At 34.7% G+C, this 22534-nt stretch overlaps 1 protein-coding gene across 1 annotated transcript in view; it reads right to left on the bottom strand.

Moving 5' to 3' along the window:
* Positions 1 to 2311: 2311 nt before the first annotated feature.
* LOC108774952 (PR domain zinc finger protein 16) overlaps positions 2312 to 22534 on the bottom strand; it is a 36178-nt gene continuing 15955 nt past the window's right edge. The window contains exons 4-9 of the mRNA XM_018541202.1: positions 17008 to 17139; positions 14545 to 14671; positions 8285 to 8384; positions 5297 to 5453; positions 4402 to 5215; positions 2312 to 4344 (exon numbers count right to left, since the gene is read on the bottom strand). Coding sequence (XP_018396704.1) covers positions 3203 to 4344; positions 4402 to 5215; positions 5297 to 5453; positions 8285 to 8384; positions 14545 to 14671; positions 17008 to 17139 — 2472 coding nt within the window. The 3' untranslated portion in view covers positions 2312 to 3202. The remainder of the gene's footprint in view (positions 4345 to 4401; positions 5216 to 5296; positions 5454 to 8284; positions 8385 to 14544; positions 14672 to 17007; positions 17140 to 22534) is intronic.

The raw sequence follows: 22534 nt of genomic DNA, 5'->3' as shown, positions 1-22534 counted from the left end.
ACTTGAATGGAATCGAATGGTGTACGATAATACGTCGGATCGAGTGGGCGTCAAAGATCGATTCAAACGATCGTACAGGCAAAGTTCAACCTTCATTAATTCAACGCCAGGTTATTCGTCAATTAACTTATCTAATCACCGAAAGATTATCGAATTTTCCTCCATTTTATAACAACATTTGTTTTTTATTTTCTTAAATTAAATATTAAATTAATAATATAATAAAAGTTACAGTTATTCTAACGTGTCATGGAGATCAATATTATCTAAAATTGCAAAAAGAGATGGAAATAGTTTTCATAACTTTTTCCACTTTATTATTTTAATTTTAAAGATTTACCTTTTTTTTATTTTATAAAAAAAAATTATGGTCAAATAATACGAGTTACAGGATAAAGCGTAATCTAGCGTTTCAAGGATGAATGGATATCAACTGCTGCAGCGCATCTTGCCTTTAGAGCAGATCTTATTTATCGTCGATAAAAGAGAAGTCTCTCAGCACTATTTGTAAATTTTCAAATTGTTCTAATAAAAAACATAAATCAGATGCATTTTGTTGCACTTATTTTATATTTTCACAAAATTTGCAATTTAGTTACAGTAATTTAATAAATACCAAGTTATTTATAAGTGTGCAGTACCAGAGCGCAGCACAAGTCAATATAGGGCGAGCACTGAAGAAATACCATTGCATTGACTCTTGTAATTGTAAAAATTGAAGTACGCCATATTTTGTCAGAAATGAAATAAATATATAAAGAAGTAATTGTTAATCTTGAAATTGTTTTAATTAATAAAAAAATAGAAGATATCTTCATTTTTATTTTTATTCTTATGATTTTTATTTTGCTTACTACTGAAATAAATAGTAAAATATAATATGTAATTTATGAAAACTAAATATTTTTAATATAATTATTAGGTATTAATAATTTTTTTAATTATTAATATTTTTAATAGTTATTGAAAGAGCTTGTCTTAAAAGTGTCTATATTTTCTTTAAAAAGTAAAATTTTTAATTTACTTTATTTCTTCTGTCTTTGCATTAACGGTTACTGCACATATAATTATTCAAAAAAGATACAGTATTGTTTTTCTATTTTATATACATTTTATTTGCGTTTACTTGTTAAAACCGCGTAATATACCAAATTTTAATCTATCAGGTATTATTAAATCAAGATTTTATTAATTATTAAGGAGTACAAGGCAAAGGAAAATCGATAGGTGGCATTATCGCTTAGGTAACCAACTTGAAGTGTAATATTTTAATCATAATGAAGTTACAGGATGCCTTTATACAGTATGTATAGATAGACAGCGTCATAATATAGTTTTCCTTAAGTAATTCGTTCAATATATTTATGCTTAATCATTTTATAAGTTTATTATAGTCTATAATGAAAGTGAGAGAGAGAGAGAGAGAGAGAGAGAGAGAGAGAGAGAGAGAGAGAGAGAGAGAAAGATAGAAACAGAGATATGTAGAACGTGTATTCGTAAAACCTTTATGTGAAAGAACAAGCCTCAACTCGGTGATTACAAACGAACGATATATTCTTTGTTTCATTTTTTATTAATCGCGTACTTGGTACACATGTATACGCGTATACTATGGCTTATCTGTCATTGTTAATTTCCTCGCTTCATCGATGATTCACATTAGGGACACGCATTTTAATAATTCTACTAGATGAGTGAAACGCGAGGAACATTCGTTAGCTTACATAAATCTTCTGTCTTGCCTATCCGCAAGAAAAGAATCGTTCTATAATCATATTTATATATTAATAAAAATCGCGTTGAAACTTCTTTCTTTTATCTTTACAAATGTTATATCACCTAATTGTGGAAATTTGTACAATTTTCTTTTTTATAAGGATTTTGTTGCCTCCCAATTATTTAATTATACACACTGTCGCAAACGCGCATAGTAAGTGATTACACGCGAGTTGCGTTAATTAAGTTAATTTCTTTTCCTCGTCGCTTTGGCTTCGTGGACTAACATACATCATTTTTGATACACGAACACGATGCGAAAATGTATTTTTCTTAAATCTCGCAGATCCTCACAGCTAGATCCTGCATTCAACAAATGGAATTTTTTCTCCTATAATATGTCATTTCGTTCAACTGTATTCTAACAAAATCCAACAATCTCGGGGTAAGTCTTCAAAATTCGAACTGATTGAATCGATTATTTATAATAGGAATTTTATAATCTAATTTCGAACTCTCGAAAAATGTTCGCATTGTAAATGCGATGCAACTAACACTGTGTTGTTCAAAAATAAATGAATCAAAAATAGCGCGCACATATATAGGTATTTTAAGATTTAAAAACATCGGTAATTAGGTCGAGATAAATACACATCGCAAGCCATTTAACAATTCACAGAGCTTCGCAGAGACGCTTTGATTGTTCTCGCTTATGACGTACGATCCTTTTGCCAAGCGACAGTGCAATAATAACGATAAATTAACTTTATATATTTATAATAATAGCAATAAATAATATTACTGGGATACGCGCTTCGTCTAATCGTTGCTAAGGACAAAGAGAGGTGGAATTGGGATAATATTGAATTTCGTGCGCGTTTACATTTATAACGAGTCTGTAGAAACTATATTAACTAGACTATAGAAGAGTTTGTGACATGCATGTGTAAGAAGGGGACTAAATGGTCCATTCGTTGATTTTTACAATACATTTTTCCAGTGCAAACAAATATGAAGTGTAAAAAAAGGATAGCGTAACAAGGATCTTTGAGGACTTTTCTGTTCGTCGACTTCTTTACGTTTTTTTTTTTTTTTACAGAGCACCTGTTTTACAAGTATAATGGGGTTTACTAAATTCCTTCTGAAAAATTCCGGTAAGGATATATCAATGTGTAATTATAATTATCATTATAAGCTGTCTTTCATTTACGGTATCGCGTCACAATATGATCACGGAGAATAACCCGATTATACTCGAGAATTGTTCGCTTTGTAGAAGCAAATGGTTGATATTCTGCAAAGTCGAGATACGCGGATCGTTCTAAGCTAAGTAATCTTGCATTGACGTGATATTTCCGAAGAAACGCCGTTACAATCGAGAGTTCTAAGACGAACGTATATCCCACAATAGTTCTGTACATTAATAAAAACGGGTACTCCTCGTCTTTCGAAGCGACCGCGTAGATCACCCTGACTGACTTCTGGGCTATGTCGAAATCTCGATCACCGGTTCGGCGGTATTATTATTGAGCATCTCCTGCTTTTCTCTCAGCTTCAGGTCATACTGCGAGGGCGATGGGGATTCCTTGACCTCGATCGGCGATAGTCCGTCTGTCTCCTCCAAAGGGGACACACCTTCTTCGCTGTCCTCGTCTTCGTCATATTCGACCTCCATCTTAGACTCGTTTATCTCGTGCAAGCGATTGGGAATATAGGCTGGATGATGCGGCAATGACCCGTAGCCACTCTCACTGCCATAAGTGACCTTGCCCATGAAGGACCTGATCTCGTCGAAGTAGGTGTCCTCCCGCTCGTTCTCGTTGCTGCTCCCAGGCGAGTCGGCGACTGATACCACTCCGCTACCGTCATCGGCCTCGTGCTTTTTCAGATGTCTGTCCAGATTGGTCTGCTGTCCGAAACATCTTTCGCAAAGCGGGCACTTGAACGGTCGTTGCTTGTCATGGATGTTTCTAACATGTCTCTGCAGATTGCTCGAGATGCTGAAAGACCTCTCACAGTACTTGCACTTGTACGGTTGCTCACCGGTATGAGTCCTCAGATGCCTTGTTAAATTGGCCGAGCGGGGGAACACTTTGCCACAAAATTTACAGGAGTATCGATCCTTCATCTTGCCGTGGACGTGATGATGATGGTGATGATGATGATGATGATGGGGCGACATCACGGCTTCTTGGAACGGTTTCACACCAGGGAACGCACTCAGCGGCGGCCGGGCAAGCAGGTCGAATCCTGCTCCTGGCCTAGCGCCGCTGAGCCCGTTCATAAGCGAGCCTAAAAAAGGAAGCCCGCGCGGTGGAGCAAAGGGTGGAAGTGGAGGTATCAGCCTAGATTCTGGGGTAGCTCCGCCTGGAGGTGGTGGTGCGCTAGGAAATCCTGGAAAGGTTCCCGCTGGACTGCGATACATAGTTTCGAGAAACATCGGATGTATCGGTCTAGGATAAGCCATGTGAGGCGGTGTGTTGGTCGGTGGTTGTTCGATTGGCAAGCTAGTCCTCAAGTGCGGACTACTTCCTTGAACGTCTTTAGACTCGAGCTCCATCAACGGTGGCGCAACGGTATCCTCTTCCGGTTTCGGAGGATCGGGAGGTGCGGGCGTTTCCTGCATCGGTATTGGTGCTGGGGACGGTGTGCGGCTTTTTCTATACGCAACCTTCGAAATCGCATCTTGCTTCTTAGTCTGTACCCTTAAATCCAATGGTTGCTCGGTCGTCTCCTCCTTCGAGGTGCTTTCGGTTTCTATTTTTCGTTCATTATTTCTAGCAGCTTCTTTTCTCTTTGATAGATCATCGTCACTCTCCGGCGTCGGTTGAACCGGAGGTCTAGCCGGAGATGGCCTAAACGTAGAAGTGGCTTCCTCCGCAGTGGAAGGAGAGACCTTATTGTGTTGCGACAATATTCTCGGTGGAGTAAAACGTTCCTTCTTGGGACTGTCGCTTCTCTTTTCGGCCTCTTCAATTTTCGGCGGAAAAAGTAGAGGTGTGTTTAAAAAATTCGGAGCATTTGGGAAAATTCCTGGATAGGGACCCATCAGACTAGGCGGATAAAAAGGTAAACCACCTGGTAAGCTTACGGGAGGCCGTGGGTACACCAGAAAAGGGCTTGTTGCTGGCGTCGGTAATTGAGGCATGGTTCCAGGTGGACCGGTTGGAGTCGTGGAATCACAAAATCGCTTATGTTTCGATAATGATGTTACCGTGCTGAAGGACTGTCCGCATTTACCACACTTGATCTGCATGCGACAGTCAGCATGCATGCGTTTGTGTCGGCATAAATTGGAAAACTGCGTGTACGCCTTAAAACAGACCTCGCACTGAAAGGGTTTCACGCTGCTGTGAATGTGAGTGTGCTGCTTCAGGCCGGAACTAGTCGCAAAGGTCTTGCCGCACTCCGTGCAAGCGTGGCTCCTCGCTCCCACGTGATGCGTTCTGATATGACGTTGTAGGTTTGATGGGTCCGTGAAGACCTGCCGAATGTTCGACTTTTAGCGATACTAGAAGATGCTACTGGATCAAAAGATATTGTCCGGTTTCGATAAATAAAGCACGAATTTGAAGCTTACCTTCGGACAATTCTCGCAGGGATAGTTCCTGAGATCACCGTGAACGATAGCACGATGCCGCACCAGAAGCGGCCGCCAAGCGTAAGCGCGAGGACAGCTGTCGCAACGGTGCTGTTCCGCTGGGTATCTGTGACAAGTCACCAGGTGGCTATCCAATCTGGAAATAACAGATGCAAATATTTCATTCGCTGCGTTATAAGCAGTAAAATATTTTTTTAAAAAGATGAGAGCTGGAGCTCGTAATAAGCATGGTACATATAATTTTATTATACCACGTATAATTTTAAAGAAGAGCGAATACTAGTGTTTTCATAATTAATATTTTCAAAAATTCAAAAATTTTAGATTAAATATTTGACGGAATGACAATAATTGTTACCACCATGTGAAAATATCGTTGAGCATTATTCTTTATACCTCGTCCGCGAAGTTTAACGATATTTAATCAAAGAACCACATCGGGCAAGCAGGATGTAATACAGTAACCAACCTGCACCGACAAAGATTGTGTCGAGCGCAGTCTTAGATGATGACTAAGTGACTTCGACTGCACAGTGGCGAGCCGGCTTTGCAATAACGGTCGCACACCCATGAAGAAGAGGGCGGTCGTCGCGCACGAACACACGCCGTCACGAAGAAAAGCCGTTCCAAGGGGATTGTCACGTAGTAGGCACACGGGTTATCGTCACACGGGATGGTGTGCCACAGCATTGATTTTACACCCCCGAACACACGCGCCGTGTGAAACCCATTCGTGGTGAGATAGTGCCTTCATGGTGCCAAGACCGTGCGCTACGCTAGATGAGCTACGAGCACGCGACGCCTTCGATGATGCATAAGGGGGTGGCTCTAGCGCGTCCGATTATGAATCCCGGTGAAGGGTTTAACGCCCCACAACAGGTGAATCTGCCGCGTCAGGGAATGCGGTTTGATCTCGACTGAGAGAACGAGAACTGTATAGATATCGAAATATCGACATAGAAACAAGAACGAGGACAGATAACTTTACTCGACACTTTAATATGTCTATTCTTTGACTTATGTTTAATAACATAAATTTTTTTTGCTGATTATAAAAGAAATGTATTATATATTTTAAAATAAATAAAATTGATTGTAAATAGAAGATAACCAAGTTTTGAACAAAAGAGCAACACAAACTCATCACCATCAAAAAGAGCAAACGTGAGAAAAAACAATACCTATATTATTTTCAGTCACAAGATATCGGTAAAAATTCATTAGTGAAGAAAAAACATTTAATTGTGAAGACTATATACTATTTACAAATACGAAATACTAATATATTTATTTAAAATGTATAATGTTTGATAAAGTTTGCAATTAATGAGATATGAAATATTTAGTGACAAAATTATGATTCCTACTCACGAAAAATCATAAGATTTGGATACATTTAAATAATTTATAAAACATATATATTTAACATTATTTTCCGTAACTTTATGCTAATTATTTTCTAATTAAAGACAATGACGTGGCCGCGAGACAGAAAGAAGGCTGACTAAGCATCATTTTCAATCGACCAAGGAGTCTCAAAATGCTCAGGTCTCCAAAGAGCACTCTTGAAGTCGTTCGCGTGACAAAAGGCTTTCGCGAACGCGAATTACTAACCCCGAGATTTGAAGGCGATTACGTGGCACCCACTCTCTGAATTCCATCGATTAATTAATAATTGATGATGAAAATCGACGGACGCGGCAAGCGCTTTAATGTCGGTCGAGCTGTTATCTTTCGATTTCGATCCGGCGTGTCGCTTTACTGAGCACATAATCGTCGCACATCTGATTTGAAAAGCGTATAATGATGTGCCATGAATCCTTGATGAGTCGCGCTTTGTGTATCGTCGCGCCAACGATAATAATCTTTAGATAATGAAATGCATGAAAATGTGATAATAAAGAAGTTTCATGATTATAGAATTTTTATAGGATACGTGCAACTGTACGATAAATGAAAACAATTGCTCTGTCTTCAATTTAGTAATAAAATTATAATATTTAAACACCAACAAATCATAAAAATTTGAATGTGCTTAAATAATGTATAAAATAACATCAGCATTAAATGAGAGTAAATTTGGCATCAATATATTAATAACTAAATATAAATATAAATATATAATAATAGTCAAAGATAATAAAGAGACTAATGAGCCGAGTTAGTTATACGTGTTACACTGAAAGAAAAGATTGATGGCTGAATATGACATAACATTTTTAATTGGTTGCAACAGCTAATTTTGGTTCCATTGACTTATTGAAATCCTGTATTGACATTACGGATAGGATAAAGCAACCAAAAATTGGCTGCTGCAACCAATTAAAAATGCTATACCATATTTTACCATCTAATTTGCTGCAGTAGCCAATCTTTTTCAAAGTGTAGTTTATGTATATTAAAAACAGAATATAAATTAAAATAAAAGCCAAATTATAACGAAACCTGTTTCAACCTGTATAATAAGGTCATCCTCTGAGCACTGAGGAAATTAATAACATAAAAATATAGTAATGTTGAACAAACAGAAATGCAAATTTTAATTATCGCACGTGTACAATAATGTCTCCGAGATATTATCGAAATGTGAAATAACAATTATTACATATAATATCCACTTTTATTTTAATTTATATTTTGTTTTTATACATTCTAACGTATAGAACCAATTTGGCTCATTAGCCTTTGGAACCTAGAAATTATTTTTTCATTTTTTAAATATTAATATTATTAAAGCACAATATTTCTCTCTATGTGAAATGAAAAAAAAAACAGATTGTTTTGAATCTTTCATAAATAATTATTTTAATAATAAATAAAACATATAAATACTTGGTACTTCTTTTATGTACTTGTATATAGTGTCTCTAATATATCTTTTTACGGGATTCAAATAAAAAATTATCTTTGCTTGTTTTTTCTGATCTATTTAGAGAAATAAAACAATCATAGCGTAAGAGAGCTTACAATTCGATATCTTGGAATGGCTTGTCACAGACAGTACACCTCGTTTCTCCTTCCTCTTCGTCTTCTTTGTCCTCATCGACAGTTCCACTGTGCTGAGAGGCTGTAAATGACGAATACGATAACGCAGATTACAAGTGTTCTCGACACGCCAGTGATAGCGTGAGTAAAACTCGCAATTTTCTCGCGATTTGTGTATGTGTATATATGTGAGAGTAGTCGTATAGCTCTATAAATTGCAACCCCTTGCAAACGATGATACGTGATGTATCATGGTGTGGGCAAATTACGTGATCCAGAACCGCGCGAGGGACACAGGAGTGGCGTGACAAGTGGACTCATGGATTGTTTCTGAATTATTAAATTAAAACAGCAGTATCGCTTGATCTTTATAACGAAGACATCGATGTTCTATAGAATTCGACGTTGATTTAACTATTTTAACTAGTTTTATAGAAATAGTGAAAATAATTTTCGACAAACTCGTAAAGTTCATGCCAAACTACTCAATTAGTATTACAATATTTACGTAATTATACGCTTTTGGTGCTGTTAAATAATTTTCGTGTACAAATTTGCACTAATATTGATTCATTTTTATTAATTAATTTGATACGGAATTAGTTTAAACGTGATTTTAACATGAATTACATTTATTCTCGGAATTCAGGTAATCAAAATCGCATATCGCTTTTTCATTATAAATTAATTTAAAACGTACGACAATTTCTAATAGTTGTTTCAATAAAATAAATAAAATAATTTATTAAATAAAAATAGGTATCATTTTATAAAATATTTACCATCCAGTTAATGGATCTCTCTGCCAAATATTGATTAACATTTACCGTCTATTATAACACGCTTATAAAATCAAATAGATTTAGGTATAACGCAGTTCAAGTTATTTCACTACACTGTCACCTCTTCCTTTTCAACAAGTACGATCCGACACACAAGCGATCGCGAAGACAATAGACACAATGATGTTTTCGTTAGTTAGGGGTATACCGTTCAGTAACTGCAAACGCAAACGGGAGTGTCCAGAATCGCTTGCTATTGGTACAAGCGACGTTGGAGACTAGCCAATCGCAGGTAAGTCCCGACAGCCCCCAGCGGCATTTCACCCCCGAATATCAGAGCGCAACGGCAGGTAAAATCAGAAACCCATGAAGGAGACAAAATACGATTATTAACGATTGAACAACATAAATGCTGGCGAAGTACGACGCATAAATATATTAAGTAATTGTGTGCAAAAATTTACTTATCTACATTGATTATTTGTCTGTGTACAAATATTTAAAAACATAAAAGTAGACATAATTAATAATAATAATTAAAGGAATTTAATAAAGCAGATTGTGTCCTTATAAAAATTAAAAGTTAATTTTGAAAAATTATTTTAATCTCCTTGTATTACGAGTATAAGTGAGATTTCGCTCAAATTTAAACGGTATCCGACCTCCAACGGTTATTTAAATCTGCCGCTACACTTGTTCCGACCATATGGTCGAGTGATGGCCCCCAACGGACCTTCATGGGAACCGGGCACAACCCCCGTACCACCAACTACGCCCAACGCCATGCTAACCCCCTATAGTACGTTAATCGCTTCTCTCTCCACGACTAATTCGTAGCGGCACGCCGTGAATTTAGACAATGAAAGATGCGGTCGACCTCCGTTACCCTCTGGATAGTCGTTGGGAGTGGAACGCAGTATTGTGAGAAAACGATTTAAATAAAAAAAAACAAATTAATATAATAACTAACAAATAAGAATGTACTCAAGAAATCGATATAAAATAATATTCAAATATGATAATATAATTTAAAAAATACTGATTTGAATAAAATAGAAAGGACATAAAAGAAAATCGAATTTATCTTAAAAACAATTTTTTAATATATGTAAAGTTTTTCTGGTGCAATTAGCACTACAAAATTTTCACATGAATAATTTATATATAAGGTACATAAATAAGAGAAAATAACTTTCCGTCAATCAATATATATAATATAAAAATAAATTATAAATACAGCATAATAAACATAATTATCTTTTTCTTAATATTTTCGTTATAAGAATTCCACACATAGCTCTGAAAGAAAGATTGTAATTAAGTATATTGCATATTATCAAACAATCGTTTTTCTAAAATTTATGGAGACGGTTAAAAGTATTATGTTAATCGCGTAGAAGGAGTAGCAAAGTCACGTTGCGGAAAGTCAACAGGTGGGATCCACTGGTAACACCCCCCGCGGTCGAGTAGTCAGTTGGCAGTTGCATGGGAAAAAGTAACGGAAATCAATGTTCTTGCTGCATCGTGACGTCCACAATTTAAACAACATCATTAAAATAAATCAATAAATATATCGAAATAAATCTATTTTCTCTCTTCTATCTATGAGAGAAAAGAAGAGTATTGGTACTCTATTACATTCTCCTGTTTCTATAAATTTTAAATCAATTTAATTATGAAAATATTTCTTTTTATTTAATTGAAATTATAAGCTTAATGAGACTGAATTAACACATTTTTATCAAACAATTGTTTTTTTTTTTAATTTATGGAGACGGTTAAAAATATTATGTTAATCGCGTGTTTGTCTTGCAATCACTGCGAAAACGACATAAATTATTTTTTATGAATATAATCTACAAAGTTACATATGTAATTTTTCTTTTCTAAAATCTTAGTATTAAATGATATAATATAAGGAAACTGAAATAAATCCTTGTTGAGCTAAATTCATACAATACACGATTTTGTATAAGCGCTTTCTTAATCTAAAATAATAAAAGTTTTATGATACACATACATTTTTACATTCAACAATTTAACTAAAAGAAAAAAATATTTTTCCTTTAATGAAATAAACGGAAAATCGATATCTGCTTGCATCTTTCAATAAAAATTTGTCGCACGCGACCGTAGCGATTTGGAATCAAACGTCAAATAAATGTGTCATTAGTCCGATGAATCAGATGGGGTTGTAACATGTCACACGCACCTCCCTACCTCGGAGTACACCACCCCCTCAGGAAAGAGTGTCGCGTGCCCTTTTGTATGCGCGCGTATACCCCTTTTTTCTCATTCTGACCCGTGCCCTTTTTTTCGGTCATCCCTGAGACCTGGTTATGCGCGTGTTAATCGACAATAGTTGGCTATAAATTATCCGCTGCCCTAATAGAGCTGTCGGAAAACACGCCGATGATACAAACGCATTTCTCTGTCGCAAAAAAAAAGGGAAAATGGCAATAAAAAAACAAGCACCGCAGAAAGTCATAAGCACAGCCATAAGTCATCGTAAATACCCCAATTGCATCTGCCATATTGCCTCAACTCAATTCGTGGTAGGTCCAAAAATGTCTGGGAAAGGTCATAATGTTGCAGTTAACATAAGTATCGTATCGTCGAGAAACACACAGATATAACATTAAACAGTTATCTGACTCTCCCCTCTCTTTCTCTCTCCCTCTAACTGATTAAACATTATATTATATCATCATCATAAATTACAATTACTTGTATATATCTTATTTTAATATTTGTTAATTTCTTTTCTTCTAACTTAATTAAAATATGACATTAAAAAAAATTTATTTAATATATATCCCCAATATTTCTATATCCTCATTTTATTATTGAAAGTATTAATATTGAAGGCGAATATAAATTTTTTAATGTGAATATTTGGTATAGATATATATATATATATATATATATGTTTGTACGTCTACGAGATTAAGTTAACATACAACTCCAGTTGAATGCCTCGCTACGCGCACCCCACGTAGGCGTGTTAAAATGATTCCTCGCATCTTTTTCCTTCGCTTTCCCTTGCTCCCCGTCTCTTTCCCCGCGAAAAAAATGATCCGTCCGAGGGAGAAACGCGGCGCAGATGCCCTTCGCAAGGGTTGATACGGAGCGTACGTCGTTTGTTTGACATCATTATTCCTGCTTGCACGCACCAGCTTGCTCTCTGGAGGAGATTTCCTCATAAAAATGGCTTTACTGGATTAACGCCAGTACCACTCTTAAGCCATTTAAAGTCGACATTAATCTCTTTTAAATGCATAAAATTACATGTCTACCAAGAAGATATGTAGAATCGGAATCATTATAGATGGTAACAATAATCATAATTATTATCTAATGCTTCTCTGACAATTTAGAATGAATTAAGTAATTGTAAAATTTACGGATAACTTATGTAAATATAAATTGTTGCATAAATATTAAATTTTAATATTTATTATTGACTAAAATAGAATAATTATTTTACAGAGAATTTATGATATTAATATAAAGTAAAGGAAATACATGCAATTTCTTCCGCGACCTAATCTGTCCATTATCGTAAAAATAAAGTTCCTAATTTCAAAATTAATTTTAAGAAAGTAACATTATCGGTAGACTCGCGACTTAATTACCACTCTAATTTTCGACTGTTAGAGCTATCTCATAAAACTGCGTCTCCCTTTTGGAATCTATTATTCTATTTAAATAAATACATGTGGAACACATTTTTCTTTATAATTTCATTTGATAGAAACAATATTATTATCTTTTTTTAAAAAAAATTTTTTTTTAATTCAATATTTAACAAAATTTATTTTATTAAATTTTTATATAGGTGTATGTATGTTAATGAACAATAAACAAAATATGTGATATTTTTTTCTTATGCATATTTATTACTTTTTATGCATCTGTACGAGTGAAAAAAATTTAAGTAGAACTCTACATTAAAAAATATATTTCATTATATTTTTATCAGAAATATGTTAAACATTGAAGAATGTTATTTATTTCAAATTTCATTGAACTTTTTGTAAAGTTAAATATCGGTTTTCTTTTCGATAGAAACTTTTATGTGAAAGACATTTGACTAATAATAACTTATCTTTACTGGCTTTGTCAAAGGAAAATTTAGTAATAAACCTATTAATACGAACGATGTATCTTCCACGCACAAAGACGCATTTTATGAACATTTCCTAAAATTACGATGAAAAACTGTAGGCGAATTAACCGTAGACTCTGTAACGGCAGAACTTCGACAATAAGCCCGGTTTTAATTGTCGCGACATCTGGGTGTCGCATATAACCCTCCAACCCTACCAAGTCATCATCCAGATTTTGACCATCGTGCAGAAGTTACAACTAGATAATTGTCGAGCAGTGAGGCACGTAGACGCTATCCTTCTTTGTAAATATATATCCTAGATATATTAATGGCACAATTGTCCACACAATAAAATCCAACGATCGATCACCTAAATTAAACGGACACAATAAAATAGGTTTAAAATTAATTTTGAGAAGTTGACTTCAAAAAATCATTTTACATTTATTATACAATGCAAATGTGTACATTATCAGTTTATGCAATTTTATAAACAAATAATAATAATTTTAATTATAAAAAATGAAAGATAATTTTTAATTTTCATAACTATACGCGCAGTAGTTTTGTTCGTATACAGCGATGAACAAAAAGGATGGTTTTAGACAAAAGTCGAAGCGACACGGGGCACGGAGACATGTGACTCGAACACGTCTATCTGCAAATAATCAGCGCTTATTACCTGACGGGGGTTAATACGCAACGGCCGACCAGGTGAATCACGCCAAAGTCAAGGGTGCATGACGAGCAGCTCGTGCACACAACGATCCACGATTTACCCTCTGCCCGCCCCCGATTCGTCGTTTCGGAAAACACCTGCCCCTGCCATTCATTTGCGTTCATACGCGTAATTGTACGCACACGAGCTGCTAACGTGTATCGAGCGATGTATATCGGCACTGAAAGTCGTAAAGCCATGCCGAAACGATCGTAACGCCGATATCTTGCCGGCCATCTGAATATTATTTTATATCGTATTTTCGGTTCTCTTTCATTTTTTGTAGACATTACTCCTCAAGAATAAAACATGCTGTGCATTATTTTTTGTTTTATTTGGATTGTTAATTCGACTTATTTGTTTAGCCTTTAACGGAATTAAACGGAATGTTTAATGATATTTTAACGTTTTTAAATAACAATATCATCCAATTTATTGATGTTAAAGAAGTTACGTTTATACATTTATTTGTACAAAACGATAGAAAAAAATGTTATTCAACTCTATTGTAAATTAAAACAATTTCTTTCGGTATTGTCTAAACTACTTGAACAGATAAGCTTTATTCGTAGAAAGACTAAAGAAATAAATCTGGAGTTGTTTCTGGTTCTTGTAACTTATAGATGCTCACCAGTTTCTCGATCGCTTCTGTCCTCGGTTGTATTCTCACCCAACATGTCCTGCAGCTGAAGCGGTTCCCGAAGGCCCAGAAGAAGTTCTTCACCCACTGCGATGTCGCGAACAGCCTCATACACCATCTATCATCAGAATTGTTATTTTATAACGCTAATTCTTAAAATCTTTCAGCAACACACAACACAAATATTTCAAAATTCTTTACCTTTATAGTGCTAGCAATTGTAAATAAATATTGAATTTTGCAAGGCACACACACACACAATTGTAAATTTGTGAAGGTTATAAATTATGATAATATTATTTTTTTCTATTTAAATACTAATATATGTATAACATATAATTATTATTAAATGTAATTTTTGCGAAATAAGAAATGTGCAAAAAATTGTCTTAGTTACATGACATTTTATTAAATTTTTCTAACAAAATTGCACTTTTAAATTGAAGATAAGAGATTCACCACAAACATATTGCACAAAAACAGCAATATACTATACAACAGCATAATTCTTTCTTAATTTATATACAACTAAATTAATATTATAATATCGCAGCAAAAATCCAAAAATGGTAGATAATATTGATTTTTCGGTTGATTGGGCGCATCTCAATTTTATTAAAAAGAATTCCTTCACACGAGGCTTATAATCTGCATGCGATTCTACGGAGTTCGATAGCGTTGGGAAGCCATGAAACGATCTTTATAGTGTCGTCACAGGGTCCTGCGAAGTATCATTACAACAACGATTCTGCAGGGCACTGATAGAGAATGTCGCGTTCCCTATTCCCACAGCGATTGCGAGAGGGCGTATAGGAAGTCAGAGAAACGACCCTGTGGGGTGACTTAATAACTAAACACCCTGTATACATGTAGCTTACGTCGCGCCCACAACATCGAGAATACCATGTGCCACGGTTCACAGACAGAAAGAGAGAAAGAGCCAAATGGACAGAAGCATAAGCTCGACCCTAAATTGACACCGTGACCTCCATCATTTCCGTTTATGTGTCTATTCGGCCAATCAAATACGAACACATTGCTTTTAAATGTGATTAGAAACAAAAATTTGTCTTCTATATTTATTTTTATTAAGAAATTACTTCAAATATTTTTTTTAATCTATTTAAAATTTACAGAAATTAATTTTATTATTACACAAATTCCAATATTTTTTAAAAATGAATAAAGTTATTTATTTTTATCGAACAAGAAACGACATTTTTTATATCCAAATAGATCCTCTTAAAAACAGTTTATGTGTGTATCACAGGAAGACAGTCATTTAAAGTAAATGGTTAAATGTAAAAAACTATATGATAATTTTGTAAAGTACTAATAAGCTTTTTAACAATCGATGACATATGTGCAATAAATTGAAATTCTGCTTAGTGTGTAATTATTATTTCCTGTTAACTGCAACTGTCGATCGGGTGTCAGTTGCGTACAAAAGTTAAACAGGGTGAATCAGAGAGTGGCTGCCAAATGTGTGAAAGGGGATTATTCTTTTTACAATCATGTAACAATTCTGATCAGTTTAATCTTTTCGTAGTATTTTTAAAATTACTCTCAATATACGAGTATAAAAAATTATGAAGATAAAGTTTAAAAAATCTTTTTGCATTTGATTTAAACAGAATAAGTTAATTTGGTATATGTAATCCGTGCTTATTCTAATATCCTATAAATTATCATCAATTGCAAGTGTGTGTGTGTATATATATTTCTAGTATTCATTAATATATAATACAATTTTAATGCGGAATAATTACTTGTGCATGCCACTCGCACACGAGAAGCGAAGAAAAGTGAAAGATTTCTTTCTATAAGCGTGTGTACAAGGCACTCGGATCGAAACTGAAGATCGCAGATGTCGATTAGTGATACCAATAACTCTGCAAAATTATCTTACCGCCAATCTGTACGCGTGTTTTTGCGCCGCTCTAAAGTGGGTTACGAAATAGGCGAATGTGGATTTTAATTGGTTATTAACGTTGTCTATTTTTGCTGTTCTAGCCAACAATTTTTTTCTTGTTTTATGATATATCTTAAATTTAGAGAGTTAATAATACCGCACAACAGAAAAGATACATGTTCTTGGATCTGTGAAGCTAACACGACATTCTGTCGATATTAAAAAAATTACAACAGTATCACAATTACAATACTAAAAAATTAAAAATGAAAATATGTCGTACTAACTTCAAGAATTTAGCACGCGCGACATATTTTTATTTTTTATTTTTTAATATTGTAAATCCAGAACTATTGTTTATTTTTATAAGGAACTGTAGAACTATGAAAAATGCTACTGTTGTAATTTTTTTGATATCAAGACAGAATGTCGTGCTAGCTTCACAGATCCTGTTTCTCTTGCTGTATTTTATATCGAAATATTACATTGTTAATTTTCGAGCTTTAATTACCCTAAATTCTCCATTATTGAATTGTGCTTACCTGACCACCGATAAGTACGTGACGCATATTCACTGCGTGTGAGCTAGCCGTACTTCGTATGTATTTTAGCCAATTGTTCGTTTCGTGAGATGCATCCAACCAGCCTCTTACTCCACTGCCCGCTATGCGAACCTAAAACACCCGTAAACATTACATTATAAAATTTTCCTTATACTGATAAGAAAAGAAATTTTGTTTATATTGTGAATACGAAAAAACTTAAAATCAACTTTCGCACTTTTTTTTATTAAAATAAAATATTTGATTTCTATGCTAGTACAATTTCATTGTAAATGTAAGTGAGATAAAATTATTTTTTGAATTGGATCAGTGCACGCGCGCGAAACGGCACGTAAGTACTGTACGTTTGTGGCGGTGAGAAACCCGCAACGTTTTGGACTCGGAACATTGCGTTTAACGGACTGTCGCTCACGGATATCATCCTCTCATCGCCCTTGCGTCTACCCTGACTTCCTGTTCCAGCATCCACGAAATATCCCTACTTTTAGGGCGAGACAAGTGATTTTTTCAATTGTCTAGCGCGCGGCCTCGACGCCCCGCGACGCTTGGCCGGCCAAGCGTCTCACCCCGATGCGTCGGCGTCGTTCCTGGACACCCCATTTATGCCAACGGGAAGCTACGAACATTCTCCTCGTCACCCTCACCTCGTGTGGTAAAATACATTTTGCACTTCTATCATGAACCCGTTGTCTTCACCATTTACGAAAATATTTTGACCATTAAAGTTGTATTGATCATCAAGTTGTATTGATCATCAAGTTAACAAAAGACTCATTTTTTAAATCAAATACGACTTAATGTAGCTATAATTATTGTTCCGTGATTGTACAGTTTGTGAAGATTTAATATAAAATCTTTTCCTTTTATCTTGGTGTTATTCTTTTAATTCATACAGATTGAATTTTCTCGATTAAAAATTGAGATACATTAATGAGTTCTTCATATTGTAGAAAAATATAATTTCTATGACAAGTAAAATTTATAATTATTAGTAATATCAATGACATTCTCGTATCTTTTTGCAATATGAATTGACCCGTAGGCTTGCACCACCTGCTGGTCTTAAGTACAACTAGTATGCATTCACAAAAATCAATAAATCTCACGGGTGGATAAGGATTAGTTCTGCAGGTAAATAATCCTGGTCAGACGTCTTTTTAAATAACGATATAATTTCTACACAGGAAGTTTTAAGATGCAGTTTATAAATAATCCTACCAGATTTCAAAAACATCAGATGAACCGCAAGACATTTGGTTCACTTTGACACTTTATCCTTTTCATTCACGTACCGTCGCTCTTTTCCGATTTATAGTTAAATCTCCATCTTCCTATTCTTTTGTGATCCTTTCACCTCATTTCTAAGCTTTAGTTAAAATCTATAAAACGCGAAGCGCATTTCTGCGGCTATTTTTGTACGGATTTCAGTTTATACACGCACACACATACACACACACACATATTTAATTATATTCTACTTTATATAAATTGCTTTAGTATTTTGAATACAAAAAATTATATAAAATTTCCAATTGTATGTTATAAAACTTTAGAAATTGGAATTTAATTAAGGAATTTAAGTTTTCTACATTAGAGTCATAAGAAAATTAATATATTGGCATTAAGAATTTTTTATAAAATCAGAAAAAAGAAGTAAAGAGATAATTTAGATAAGTAGATTCATATATATAAATATAATAAATCCACATATATAAGCACATGAATGGAAACGAATATATCACTTTCAATATCGGACCTTGATACATTAGTTCACGTAGTGCAGTTGAAAAACTCGTGTGACAGTCTACAATAACCGAATGGGAAACAGGACAGTTTGGTAAAGGACGATGAAAAGGAATCAAGGCGGTACGAATCCTTGATGGTCATAATGGCTACTTTGCTACCGGGGACCATTAACGTGAGTTTTTGGAAGATGGGCACGAACCTGGACGAGAAAGATACAATGGGACTTCTCACTAGGTTACACGACAGATTAGGATCTGTCCTGAAGTCTCGCCCACGACAATGATGCGCTAACTTGTTCATTGGCGTAGCAGCGCACTTCTTTGCGAAGAGAATGATAAATTGCTTATTTACAAAAAAATGATGTTAGAAGATATATGACAAGATAAACAGACTACAGGATAGCAATTTAAAGACAAATCTATGAAATGTGGTGCGTAAAACGTTACCATGCATTTTGTTACATTTATGCCCGTTTCTATCAATTTAGATTAACTTTAATCTCGGTTCAACTTGCACTTCATCTTTCTCCAATTTTTACAACTAAAAAAAGAGTTCATTAAATCGAGATCAAAATTAAATTACATTGATAGAAATGGATATTAATCTGAAAAAGTATTTTAGCATAGCTAAATCCAACATTCACAAACACAGATATGGATAACAATGTTGGCAGTAAGAAACCTTACATTAAATTTCAATAAACGTTACTATCTATCATTAAGTTTTTAACTATTTTTATAAGGTATACACTCAAATTGCTACGGCAAGTTTTTGACCGCATTTCCGACGTTTGTCAAGAAAATTGAGATGCGGATAGGACAGAAAGATAGATTCGTCACTAGCTTTAACGACCCAGCAGGAAAGTTTCGTCCGCTTTGTCGGCATACGCGGACATGTGCTAACAATTCGTAGGACAGATTTGTCTGCCCGAATATCTCTCGTGATCGTGCCGCGCTATTCTAGACGAAACAGAAAATTATAATGCTAGAAATTGTATCGTCGCATGCACGAAACGTCTTAATACGTCGCGGGTAACAATACAATCTCTTTGTATATAATATTGAAAATCTCGCGGTTTCCTATATAAATAAAATATTTATTGTATTTTTAGTAATAGAGTTCACACATTGTATAACCTAAATAACTGTACTATTTAATAATAATAAAGGATGATATGATAAAGAAAAAAATTAATAATAAAAATTGATATTTATAAGTTGATATATTAGCAACTATGGGTTATTATATATTATTATATATTAAGTTTTATAAAATATGGTTTGACAGATAGCCAACCTTTCTATCAATATTATAGAATCTAAAAATTCCGCGAGTCGGATTTTTCCGAAACAAGCAGAAAGTATTTGCAAAACTTGATCGCTGAAAGCTGTTCATGCATTGACAAAAAGATCGGGTAAGTAAAGGCCTAAACTGTAACATTGTCCATCGGATCATCTGCAGAACATCGGTAGATTCCTCGAATAGATCGACATGGGGCTCACAGGATTGTCCCAATACACAAAACACGCGATCGCCTCCTTCACCTTCCTTCTCTTCCTTTGTAATCTCACACCTCTAACAAAGCAAAGTCCACGAAAGGTTTTTCTACATCGTTTAGGTTTTATCGAAGATGTCCAATGGAAAAGAAGCTGCTTGACAAGACACGATTCTCATTCTGAATGGACAGATTCTCGTTCTGAATGAACTCTAAACGGCGACGTACGCATCTTTATCGAAACTTCGAACGATCTACCAAAAAACGTAGTAATATCAACCACCATATCATTATCAATCATTCAGATTTTCTATAGAAATTTATCTGTTTTTTTTAATAAAACCACACAAGGTATTCACAATACAGAATCTTTATTTATAACATTATAAACATTTCCCTTTATTATTTCAGATATATTAAAATATAATATATTATGATTAAAGAATATTGTCGTATGTGTGTGTGTGCATAATAAAATATCTAAATAACATTCTTTTTTACTTAATATATATTTTGTTTTCGTTTGGTTATTACTAATTAATTAATGTAAGATTTTTTATTAATATAAGTTTTTAATGTATATGTGTACAAATGGTAATGTTTAATTCTCTAAGCGAGCACTTTTCCTGTTTTCACAAAAACATATATCTCAACAAATATGCAATTTTCTACAAAAATATATTAATTTTTAGGATTTCCCTTTATTATCTCAAAAAATATTAACTTATTTACTTGAATCACTTTTATCAACACGTCAATATGATGAAAGCTAGTCTATAGATAAAAAGAAAGTATCCTCGACTACAGTAACGGTCAACGAAAGTTATGAATAAAGCGAATCGATGGTGGATGATAGCCCCATGATGGCCGACGCAAAAATGCTTTTAGCCGACACACTGTATCCTCCCTCTCTTGCGGAGAAAATCCATTCCGCAACTTAGCCAACTGGCAGGATTGTCAACGAATATAGACGATACTTTTATATTTGATAAAGCTATTATTAAAAAGATTATTAAAATTGCAGTTGTATAAATCGTAAGGTACTTATAATTTTAAAAATAACTAGATATTTTTATATATCACAGCTTTAAATTAAAAATGATTTTAACAAATACATAAAATTACACTCATTGATAAAAAGCGTTAAAAATATACAATTGTAATTTATTCATCGTGTATAACAGAAAAATAATCAGACGATAAATAAGATTATAGGTAGTAAATTAAAGTATTATAAAGAATAAATAAATTTCTTCCTTTACACACCAACAACTTCTTTGTTTTTAAGGTTGTTTATTATTAAAAATATATCAATACTCAGACGAAAGAATTGATTACCGTTATTAATATCGACTTGTCAGGCAATAAACTTGAATGCACCGTATGTATCCATCATGGGAGCGAATAAGCGAGATTATGCTCGTGTGACATACAACAATGGCGTATCGAATTTCGTTTCTGTATTCCCTTTCCACAAGAGGAGAGAAAGAAGAGAAGAAGGAGAATCGTGTCTCATAAACATCGACTGCGCTCCAGCGTATTGGCGAATTTCCCAGACTCGTCGACGTCGCTTTCCACTGTTTCGGGAGATTCGTGGAGTTAGCGCGACGGGGGTGAGCGAAACGGTCAATTATCATCCCCTAAATAACGAAGCTGTTTACGAGTTTAGGCTTCACGTAGCGCCGGCGCGATCCTTACGACCGACCGAGGCATTAGGCACTGCGACATCTTTGCTTAATTTCCCTCCCAACATCGCGAGGAGCGAGAGAGCGACGAGAAGAGGCCTTGGGAGCCAGCCGCTCTAGTCTTAATTAACGCTTGATTAATCCCAAGGAATCACCTTCGTCCCCCAAGTTTGCGCGATTCTCATAACGAAGTCTCAGATCCAGAGCAATGAAAACTATTATGACGCGCAAACCTCTTGAAGCAACGGCGATTACCCCGAATTCTCTCATGCGAGATCACGCGGATGACGTGTTAATTGGTTTAATAATTCGTTTCCGCTTGATTAGAATTCATCGACGTAGCTACGCTTGCAGCCTTTGTTCGCGTTTCGTGCGTTTCATGTGTGAAATTATGTGATTTAGGTGCACGTTTGCACGAATAATTACATTACCCCATTCCTATAAACAACGTCAAGTCGAGTTATGTTTTAGAAAACTGCGGGAACATTTTACGCTTGCGATTGGATTAATAATAATTTTTTGTTTTGCGTAATACGTGTAAAATTCGCGTAGATTCGATGGATGTATAATTTTTTCCACT

The sequence above is a fragment of the Cyphomyrmex costatus genome, unplaced genomic scaffold, assembly GCF_001594065.2.
Source record: "Cyphomyrmex costatus isolate MS0001 unplaced genomic scaffold, Ccosl1.0 scaffold28, whole genome shotgun sequence".
Lineage (NCBI taxonomy): Eukaryota > Metazoa > Arthropoda > Insecta > Hymenoptera > Formicidae > Cyphomyrmex > Cyphomyrmex costatus.
Note: the sequence above shows the minus strand (reverse complement) of the source record. Positions and strands in the feature narration are given on the sequence as shown.